Source organism: Pelobates fuscus, chromosome 11 (genome assembly GCF_036172605.1).
Source record: "Pelobates fuscus isolate aPelFus1 chromosome 11, aPelFus1.pri, whole genome shotgun sequence".
NCBI classification, from domain to species: domain Eukaryota; kingdom Metazoa; phylum Chordata; class Amphibia; order Anura; family Pelobatidae; genus Pelobates; species Pelobates fuscus.
Window position 1 is genome coordinate 7227043 of NC_086327.1, and position 11147 is coordinate 7238189.

The 11147-nt window shown below is 46.1% G+C and overlaps 1 protein-coding gene across 1 annotated transcript; it reads right to left on the reverse strand.

Annotated features, from left to right (window-relative positions):
• Window positions 1–344: 344 nt before the first annotated feature.
• Window positions 345–10918, reverse strand: MRTO4 (MRT4 homolog, ribosome maturation factor). The gene is made up of 8 exons (XM_063436224.1): window positions 10782–10918; window positions 7890–7948; window positions 7666–7769; window positions 6807–6888; window positions 6655–6722; window positions 5089–5240; window positions 4330–4406; window positions 345–975 (listed from the first exon to the last, which is right to left on the reverse strand). The coding sequence occupies exons 1-8, from the start codon at window positions 10807–10809 to the stop codon at window positions 817–819; spliced, it is 729 nt and encodes a 242-aa protein (XP_063292294.1). The 5' UTR covers window positions 10810–10918; the 3' UTR covers window positions 345–816.
• Window positions 10919–11147: the final 229 nt, after the last annotated feature.

Genomic DNA, 11147 nt, shown 5'->3' on the forward strand with positions numbered 1-11147 from the left:
TAATTGTGATGAGTTGGGGCATAGATTTACACAGTTATTCACGACCGTGAGAATTGAAAATTACATTTAGACTAAAAGAGCTGAATTGACATTTCTTCAAACAAGCTGTGTTTTCACCTCAGTTAGTTTGGCCTTAAATTTGAAATTTACTTTGATGTGGTGACAATTCTCCCTTTAGCGAATAATCCTGTTTGCAGACAAAGGGCTCAACGGAGAGACAAAATCTCATTTTAGAAAATGTACAAGATAAATCTAGCACTTACGATCGCTCCTTCCTGTAATAGTTGGATTTAAAAGGGAACAATTGAACACGGGTCAAGAAAAATATTTCAATAAGAGACTCATGAGATTAAAATCAGTTGGATTTTATAAACATATTTTGTTACAAATGTCATCTGTTAAAACACAGTAACATTGCTCTGGAGAGGTTATTATACAGCTGGGTCAACACAAGGCGGAGAAGATGTTCCAAAAATACTTAAAGAAAGACGGAAGCTGCAAGGGCCAGACCCACAGCCAACTATTCTGCTTAATATGTCGGAGGGGAAGGGGTCCCGGTACCACTTGCAGGTATTTACACAAGAAAATGTTATCTAGAACAAAGTGTAGTCAACAGCGGGGAAAACGCTTTGATCTGCAGCAAAGAAAACAATTACATTTTCAATGTCCCATAACCTTCACACCTAGTGTCTGCTAGAAAATTGATACAGATTCCTACTGTACTAAGGGCCCAAACCCAGAATGCAGGAACTGAATCACACGAGTGTTAGTTAAAACAGGAGCTGCTCTATCACCAGTTCTGATGTGTAAGTCTCTTTAATCTTTTTTCTCTTCCTCCTCTTCTTCTTCTTCCTCCATCTCGTCCCCGCTCTGATCATCCTTTTCTTCAACAAAACGTTGGAACTCTCCTGTTTCTGCAATCCACTTGGCTTTTAGGGTAACTTTAAACTCTGCCATTTGATGGCCAAACAGTTTCTGAAATAGAAGACAAAGTATTTCAGACCATTTTTCTGAGTTTTGCAGACCGTACCCACTGAGCATTCCATTCAATGTACTCAGCCACTGACCATGGGCAATCCTCTTTATCAGGAACAATGGCCTGTCACTTAACACACCGTGCGAGAAGCAGGAAATTCTAGTTATCCCCCAGCTGTCTCAGATATAATAAAAAAAATACTCCACTCACCCAGCCTCTTCCTAAATCTCTAATGAACTCACCAAATATTCTTTAAGGGTATCTCTGCTTAGAAGGTAGGTGCAACTAAAGCTTTCATCCATCCCCTCATTATACAATGGATTGAATAAAGTATTACTCCAAACGTTATGAACACTTGGAATTTATGTGCATTTTCTCTGTGAAGTGCTGCACATACCAAACTTAACCCCTCTGCTGCCAGAGGCGTAACACCATCTCTAGTAGCGCCATTGGGGTATCATCTTGTCCGAACAAGAGTTCCTGGGTGACAAGTTCAATGACAGTCAGCTGACAAACTCAGCCAATTAACTGTGACAGGGAACAAAAAAAACCCCACACATTACGGTGGCTCACACTTACAAGCTAATAAAACACCTTATTGCTAGTGCTGTGCTGGCACCACCCCTGAACCCTCTCTTGCGGACATCAATTTAAGATTTCAGCCAATGAGCACCTACTCATAGAAATGTATTGAATCAATGGAGGAGTGGTCACTTGGAGGTACCCCTAGGGGAAAATGTAAACACTGCCTTGAGTCTGAAAAGGAAGTATTTACATTACAAAGTGCCTACAGGGAGTGATTATATTCACCAGAACAACTACATTAAGCGGTATACCGTACATTAACCCCCTAAGGACACAGAAGCACTGTTTGTTTGCAATTTTTGCTGTTTGTTTTCCAACACAATTTGCATCTCATTTATTGCACCAACACATATTATATACTTTTTTTTTTTTTTTAGAGGACAAAAAGGGCTTTAAATTTGATGTCTCATACATTTAAAATTGTAATTATATTAATAAATAAATAAATATGGGGGGAAACCAAACTTTCCCCCCACAGTTTTGGCAATAATAGCGTGTGCATAATTTGTCCAGCATACGAAAAGTAATTCAAAATAAATTCATTTATGTGTCTTGATTTACAGACTACATAATATGTGTAGGATTTCAGCGTATTTTGAAAGTTACAGGTCACAAAATACTAAAATAAAATTTCAATGTGAAACTATTTTAGAAGTTGATGTCTTGTTGGTTTAGTAGCCATCACAAAACAAAATTGCCACAGAAAGGTATATATTTATATAAAGTAGACAAAGGCTATTGATCCAAGGTTAGTTTGACACTTTTTGCGTTGCCATTTCATCGCCACTCAGCTAAATATTGGAGCAAAATTGTGTTTTTCCCCCCCCCCTCTATTTTGGCATATACACAAATAAAAAGGTTTTTGTAATGTGTATTTCTTAAAGTTGGTGTGTGCTATTCCTGCACAGAACCCCATATTGTGTTCAGCTACATCTGCTGAGTATAACGATACCCCCATTGTATGCCTTTGGCACTATTCTGTGAAGCTACAATGTCATATAAGAGACAAAGCTATTTCAGTTTCTATAGTTATGAATTTTCATAGATGGATTTGACGGGTCTATGTCTCATTTTAGGGTATTTATAGCAGTTTGACTGTTCAAATATCCCCACAAAGGGCTTTCATTTGATAAAGCAGACACCCCAGGGTATGTTACATGGTGTATATTGTGCCTTAACTTGTCCGTATGACCTAGACACTATTTTGTGAAGTTATAGTGCTGTAAAAGAGACGTGACAAGTTCAGGTTTTTAAGTGCGAATTTTCATGGAGGGTTTTGATGCGTCCGTGTCCCACTTTAGCAGACTACATATTCCAGCTACCCCATAAAGGCGTATTTCCAGGGTATTTCAAAAGGCATATTTTGAACCTTAGCATTGGATAGTTTTTCTGCTAGCTTGTACCAAGTGTAGTGGAGGTAATAAGCATTTTTTCTGAATTTTGACGCACAAAGTGAGTTTGCACAGTATAATTTGCAAATCTTATGTGTGCTATGGCTGTATAATACTTCCTATATTGCTCAGCTATGTCATCTGAGTATAACAATACCCCCATATGTAGCTTTGCCAGGTAGATGTGGATGTTGAAGGGGCACATTTGAGACACACGACAGTTTTTTTTTCTTCTAACTTTAAAGTTTTACGCTGTGTCCATGTTTCATTTTGGAATAGTGTAGCTGGTTGGTTATTCAAACTACCCCACAAACACATACTATTTATTAAAGAATACACCCTGGGGTAATTCAAAAGGCATATTGTGAACCTTAGCGTGGGATCATTTTTTCGCTATTTTGTTTCGCTAGTTGTTTGTTGGTGTAGTGGTAATGAGCATTTTTAATGTATTTGATTTTTCACTTTTTTAAACTTTTTTTTTACAAGCTTTTTTTTTTACCCTTAACCTTTAACTAGCAGTAAGCAGCACTAAAAGTAAATTGTCCAATTTCCCATAACTCCCACCCACCCCAGTTAGCAAAATATATTACTTTTAAACCTTTAAATTAATGAAATAATTGAACCCAAGGGTAAAAAATGAAATAAAAAAAATCTGATCACAGTATATTACTGTGAGCTGTATTTTGATCACTGTAGGCCGTGATCAACTGGCAGGGAAGGGGTTAATTTTTACTAGGACTGGGTAAAGGGGGTGGCATTATTTTTTCACACGTTATTAAAACATTTTTTTAAAAAAACTTTAAACGTTAACCCCTTGCTAGCCTAACACCAAATTCACCAATTTCTCACTAACTTCCACCCACCCCAGCTAGCTAAATATATAATTTTAAAATATTTAGAATTAAAAAAAAATAAAGAGGGGGGGGGGGGGGGGGGGGAATCTAACTTTCATTTTTACACAGGGTGAAGAGGATCATCCCCAATCTGTCTCCCAGCACTTTACACTGGTCACGGAAGCTCAGAGAGGCGGACCGGGAGTCCCTGCAGCACAGCGCGATTGGGTGCTCCAGGTCTGCCTCTGATACCAAGGAGCGTTAACCCTGCGATCGCCGGTTACTTTTAGCACATGACGGACCAGGTCCGTCGTCAAGGGGTTAAGCTGTATACGATACATTAAGCTGTAGTTGTCCTGGTGACTATTTTCTTTTCAATGACAATTATCCTTTAACCCCTTAAGGACACATGACATGTGTGACAGGTCATGATTCCCTTTTATTCCAGAAGTTTGGTCCTTAAGGGGATAAACATGTCTGCCATACTTCTCTGCAGCTCCAGTGGAAATACAGAATAATGACAGCATTAACATCAGTAGCTCACCAGAATCCGAGCTTGTTCAGGTGTTAGTACATCTCCTTCTTTGCACACTTCGTAATCAGACAGCAGCGTGATCACTCCTGAAAGAGGAGAAAGCATGGAATACATTATATGGAGCTCAGTATGCAATCTCTAAATTTCCATATATAACTTGAACAAATGTGATCAACAAGTTAAAAGAACCCTCCCGGTTGGGGATGGACACATTATATTGATAATTCTTCAATTTACCGCTAGTTTAGGGGTTATTCTCCAAACCATGATACTCTATCCGGCACTGCTACCTATGCTGTATTAGCAGTACTTTATTGGAACAGCAATGGATTCTGGGAGATTCAGTTCTCAGCTTTGTCCTGTAGAATGCCAATGCCTAAACTAAGCACACCACGTTTCCACAAAGACAAAGTGGGGTTTATTTACTAAACACCAACTTGTAGCCATCAGAAAACTGAATTACAAAATCCCGGCTAAAATTACACAAGCTGTGACTATCGTTTAAACAGAGATGATTTTTTTTTTTTTTTAACCCAAAATTAGTTCATTTAAACCACAGGAAGTTTCCAGGCAAAAAAAGTGGCTTAATGCAACCTTTTAACATAGGATTTCCAACCATCTTTATTATCTGTATTTATATCTGGTCTTTGCCAAGCCAATACGGTACAGAATAAAAAATAAAAAAACATTTTCAGCCACACACAACTCATGGTTTAAGGACTACTCTCCTACAAATTGATGCATAGGGATGTTTGGTAACCAGCTTACCTTTCTTCAGGGCCGTGGGAAGTCCTAGTTGCCGTAACTGCGGTTCCATAGAATGTGGGAACTGTTCTAAAGGTCCGACATCGAGAACCACATCGTGTGTGGCTTTATTACCAGCGCGGGAGAAATCTGTCTCTTTAAACTGGTCAAACCATCTATGGAAAGAGGACAAAGTAAAGGGAGTTAGCAGCAGCGCAGTCTGTGTGCATTAATAACGCTCAAAAACCTATACGTGAATGCGGGTCTAAGTACTGGTGTTAAAAAGGTATCTGACAAAATATATTAAATATCATATTTATTGCTAAATTCTGGAATGTTTTAAAAAGGCAAAAAAAAAAAATGTAAATAAAAAAAATGTATTGCAGCACAGATCTTCACAATGCCTCCTTTGTCCCATCTCGGACTTTTTAAAATATTTCCTTCATAGCATTTCCTGTACAATGAAGAGCCAACATACAGTTCAGGTGACTGCTTTAATTTTTATAGCTGAAAACCAACTCCCAGAAACCCCTGCTCTGCGTAGAGTTATGGCTGTAGATAGAGCGCCTCCCCCTATTCTTCAAACCTTGCAATGCTGGGAACTTGTCTGACAGTTCAGGTATCATAGGCTTGAATACAACGCTCCTGATTGCCCAGAGTGACTCCTAATGGCAAAGGTCAAAGCTAAAGGGACACTATAGTCACCTGAACACCTTTAGCTTAATGAAGCAGTTTTGGTGTATAGAAGGTGCCCCTGCAGCCTCACTGCTCAATCCTCTGCCATTTAGGAGTTAAATCCCTTTGTTTATGAACCCTAGTCACACCTCCCTGCATGTGACTTGCACAGCCTTCCATAAACACTTCCTGTAAAGAGAGCCCTATTTAGGCTTTCTTTATTGCAAGTTCTGTTTAATTAAGATTTTCTTATCCCCTGCTATGTTAATAGCTTGCTAGACCCTGCAAGAGCCTCCTGTATGTGATTAAAGTTCAATTTAGAGATTGAGATACAATTATTTAAGGTAAATTACATCTGCTTGAAAGTGAAACCATTTTTTTTCATGCAGGCTCTGTCAATCATAGCCAGGGGAGGTGTGGCTGGGGCTGCATAAACAGAAACAAAGTGATTTAACTCCTAAATGACAGTGAATTGAGCAGTGAAATTGCAGGGGAATGATCTATACACTAAAACTGCTTTATTTAGCTAAAGTAATTTAGGTGACTATAGTGTTCCTTTAATGTGAACATGCGCAAATAATTAAAGAAATGTAAAAGTATGTTTTCTTGTATAATTGCATTATTTTTAATGCATTGTCTATGCAAAAAAAAATAAAAAAAAATGAAAAAGTAAATATCAGAGCAGAGCATTCCTTTAAAAACCAAACTGCATTTTTTGAATAAAAGGTTTATATTTGGGGTCCGTTGCTTAGCTGTGAAAATCTGCTGCGACAGAATTCAAAGATAAAGTTCTCAAACCTTCTTAGTAAATATCTAAACACAATAGAAAATTAATTTTTCTGTAACTCCAAAAAAAAAAAAACTGCCTTAAGAGACAAGATTCCTAAACTGAGTGACTGGGGGCAGGGGACTTACTCTTTCACTTCCTGCGCCGTTCGATTGGTGAACAAGACCCCGACCTCTCCTTTCAGACACTTGCTGAGCTGTAGGAACAGAATGGAAAGTTAGTTGGTGCATACCGAGTCAGACGAACGTGGCCAAGGGCAGATCTACTGACAAAAACTCACCTTGTGCAAATTATCTTTGTACTCATCACATGGTCCTTTCCCCAGGGCAACCATCATCACCTTGTTCTTTCCAAAGAATAATCTGAAAGAAATATGGTCACATTTTCACCAGAGATCACTACGCTGGAACTCTGCATTGGCAACTATCCAGATGTTCAAACCAGATAAGGAGATAGAGACTGCACTCGGCAGGCAGTCACTGTGTTGTACTTTCTGAAGGAAAGATCCGATATAAATGATATTATAAAGCGTTATTCCAACCACTATGACCAACTCAGTGATTTGAAGCGGTCATGGTGCTAAGAGTCAGTTTGTGCCAGGTTTCTGCTCGAAATGCTGCACATTCAGACATATTGTTAATTATTTGCCTGGGGCTAGATGCACCCTCAGCACGTAACTTAGGCAGCCCAGGACTCTGTTCCGAGTTTCCCAATGTAAATTCTGTCCATAAATTGCGTCTGTTCTCCGCACACACTGCATGCTGACAGACGTGAAGAATTTCCCTTTGCAGGCAGAGTGCTAGCAAGGTGGAAGCCAACTCTGCCGCTTCCCTCCGTGTTTTTTTTTTTTTTTTTTTTTTAAACCCTCCCTCATCTCCACTTACCTGCTCAGAGTGCAAACTCTATGAGAAGCCTGTGTATGGACAGCGCACATGGCTCCAGTGACATTGGAGGTGACACCGAAAGCAGCGCCGGGAGCTTTGCCCCGCACTAGATTCAGGGTAAGTAAAACCTATGTGCAGGTTTTACTACAAATTGGGAGGAGGACCTCCCGCATGGTGCTCAATAAGGTATATTAAGCCAGAAACCTTATACAAAGTAAACCATAAGATATTGTAGTGAGAAATAAAAAGTGGTACCTGCTGTGTTTCCAGGCGTTACGCACATCTTTCAGTTTGTTATTTCTCATGTTTTCAACGGACAACACAAAGAGATACTGGTACGTATCCACGCATTTCCGCAGCTGAAAGAATAAGAGGTGTCATACGTAGGAACAGAAATGGTTTAATGATCTGGGACGGAACTGACAAAAATTAATTCCCATTCTGCCAAGTCAAATCGCAAAACCACGTTATATCCTTACCTCTTCTATCAGGGATTGTTTCGCCTGCAGACCTTTTTTGGCTGTTTTGGTTAATGAAACTGGAAAAACAGGAGATTAAACATATTTATTGCCAATTTAATGTCCCAAATAAGTTAATAAAACACACACACACACACACACACACACTTATTAAAAGAAAGGCTGCAACTTCCTTATGCTGTAGCCCGCACAGGACAGTAAAGACCACTGGGTGACTTATTGGAGAGAACAGCGGAGGCCCCGACCCGACCCCGCTATACACAGCCTCCCCCACCCGACCCCGCTATACACAGCCTCCCCCACCCGACCCCGCTATACACAGCCTCCCCCACCCGACCCCGCTATACACAGCCTCCCCCACCCGACCCTACCCCGCTATACACAGCCTCCCCGACCCCGCTATACACAGCCTCCCCGACCCCGCTATACACAGCCTCCCCGACCCCGCTATACACAGCCTCCCCGACCCCGCTATACACAGCCTCCCCGACCCCGCTATACACAGCCTCCCCGACCCCGCTATACACAGCCTCCCCGACCCCGCTATACACAGCCTCCCCCACCCCGCTATACACAGCCTCCCCCACCCCGCTATACACAGCCTCCCCCACCCCGCTATACACAGCCTCCCCCACCCCGCTATACACAGCCTCCCCCACCCGACCCTACCCCGCTATACACAGCCTCCCCGACCCCGCTATACACAGCCTCCCCGACCCCGCTATACACAGCCTCCCCCACCCCGCTATACACAGCCTCCCCCACCCCGCTATACACAGCCTCCCCCACCCGACCCTACCCCGCTATACACAGCCTCACCCACCCGACCCTACCCCGCTATACACAGCCTCCCCCACCCGACCCTACCCCGCTATACACAGCCTCCCCCCGACCCTACCCCGCTATACACAGCCTCCCCCCGACCCTACCCCGCTATACACAGCCTCCCCCCGACCCTACCCCGCTATACACAGCCTCCCCCCGACCCTACCCCGCTATACACAGCCTCCCCCCGACCCTACCCCGCTATACACAGCACCCCCTGACCGTACCCCGCTATACACAGCCCCCCCTGACCGTACCCCGCTATACACAGCCCCCCCTGACCGTACCCCGCTATACACAGCCCCCCCTGACCGTACCGCGATATACACAGCCTCCCCTGACCGTACCCCGATATACACAGCCTCCCCTGACCGTACCCCGCTATACACAAACCCCCCCTGACCCTACCCCGCTATACACAGCCCCCCCTGACCCTACCCCGCTATACACAACCCCCCCTGACCCTACCCCGCTATACACAGCCCCCCCTGACTGTACCCTGCTATACACAGCCCCCCCTGACCCTACCCCGCTATACACAGCCCCCCCTGACCGTACCCCGCTATACACAGCCCCCCCTGACCGTACCCCGATATACACAAACCCCCCCTGACCGTACCCCGATATACACAGCCTCCCCCCTGACCCTACCCCGCTATACACAGCCCCCCCTGACCGTACCCCGCTATACACAGCCCCCCCTGACCGTACCGCGATATACACAGCCTCCCCTGACCGTACCCCGATATACACAGCCTCCCCTGACCGTACCCCGCTATACACAAACCCCCCCTGACCCTACCCCGCTATACACAGCCCCCCCTGACCCTACACCGCTATACACAAACCCCCCCTGACCCTACCCCGCTATACACAGCCCCCCCTGACCGTACCCCGCTATACACAGCCCCCCCTGACCGTACCGCGATATACACAGCCTCCCCTGACCGTACCCCGATATACACAGCCTCCCCTGACCGTACCCCGCTATACACAAACCCCCCCTGACCCTACCCCGCTATACACAGCCCCCCCTGACCCTACCCCGCTATACACAAACCCCCCCTGACCCTACCCCGCTATACACAGCCCCCCCTGACCGTACCCCGCTATACACAGCCCCCCCTGACCCTACCCCGCTATACACAGCCCCCCCTGACCGTACCCCGCTATACACAGCCCCCCCTGACCGTACCCCGCTATACACAGCCCCCCCTGACCGTACCCCGCTATACACAGCCCCCCCTGACCCTACCCCGCTATACACAGCCCCCCCTGACCGTACCCCGCTATACACAAACCCCCCCTGACCCTACCCCGCTATACACAGCCCCCCCTGACCCTACCCCGCTATACACAGCCCCCCCTGACCCTACCCCGCTATACACAGCCCCCCCTGACCCTACCCCGCTATACACAGCCCCCCCTGACCCTACCCCGCTATACACAAACCCCCCCTGACCCTACCCCGCTATACACAGCCCCCCCTGACCGTACCCCGCTATACACAGCCCCCCCTGACCGTACCCCGCTATACACAGCCCCCCCTGACCCTACCCCGCTATACACAGCCCCCCCTGACCCTACCCCGCTATACACACACCCCCCCTGACCCTACCCCGCTATACACAGCCCCCCCTGACCGTACCCCGCTATACACAGCCCCCCCGACCGTACCCCGATATACACAGCCCCCCCTGACCGTACCCCGCTATACACAGCCCCCCCTGACCGTACCCCGCTATACACAAACCCCCCCTGACCCTACCCCGCTATACACAGCCCCCCCTGACCCTACCCCGCTATACACAGCCCCCCCTGACCCTACCCCGCTATACACAGCCCCCCCTGACCCTACCCCGCTATACACAGCCCCCCCTGACCCTACCCCGCTATACACAGCCCCCCCTGACCCTACCCCGCTATACACAGCCCCCCCTGACCGTACCCCGCTATACACAGCCCCCCCTGACCCTACCCCGCTATACACAGCCCCCCCTGACCGTACCCCGCTATACACAGCCTCCCCTGACCGTACCCCGATATACACAGCCTCCCGACTCTCACCCTTCTTGTCCCGCTTGGATTTCGGCATAGCTCGGTTCGGTTCCTGGCTCGGTTCTCGGTTCCGGACTCTCTAAGTTCTCACTCTCACAGCGCGTGGCTTCAGAGACAGCATGTGTGAAAGGACCCCGGCGCACGGCATTGTGGGATGGTTTAGCTGCCCAGTCACTGCCTGCTGTGTGAAAACCCCATTCAACCGATTCCGCAGCCAGGCCGGAGTATTAGCGGAGAGTTAGCTGAGAGTGTGCTGCCAGCGGCTCCCGACCGGTACCGGAACACCGGCAGTATCTCACACACAGGCATTCTCCACGGACACCCTGCCGGGAGCTTGGGTCCTATCGGGACAGTCTAGCCCCGCCTCGCTGTCTC

What these genes read in the sequence shown, in the direction of transcription:
- MRTO4 (XM_063436224.1), bottom strand. Translation starts at nt 10,809, where the DNA reads ATGCCGAAATCCAAGCGGGACAAGAAGG. An exon ending in ATCCAAGCGGGACAAGAAGG is followed by an intron (nt 7,949 to 10,781) that starts GTGAGAGTCGGG and finishes CTGTTTTTCCAG; the next exon opens with TTTCATTAACCAAAACAGCC. An exon ending in AACGCCTGGAAACACAGCAG is followed by an intron (nt 6,889 to 7,665) that starts GTACCACTTTTT and finishes TATTTCTTTCAG; the next exon opens with ATTATTCTTTGGAAAGAACA.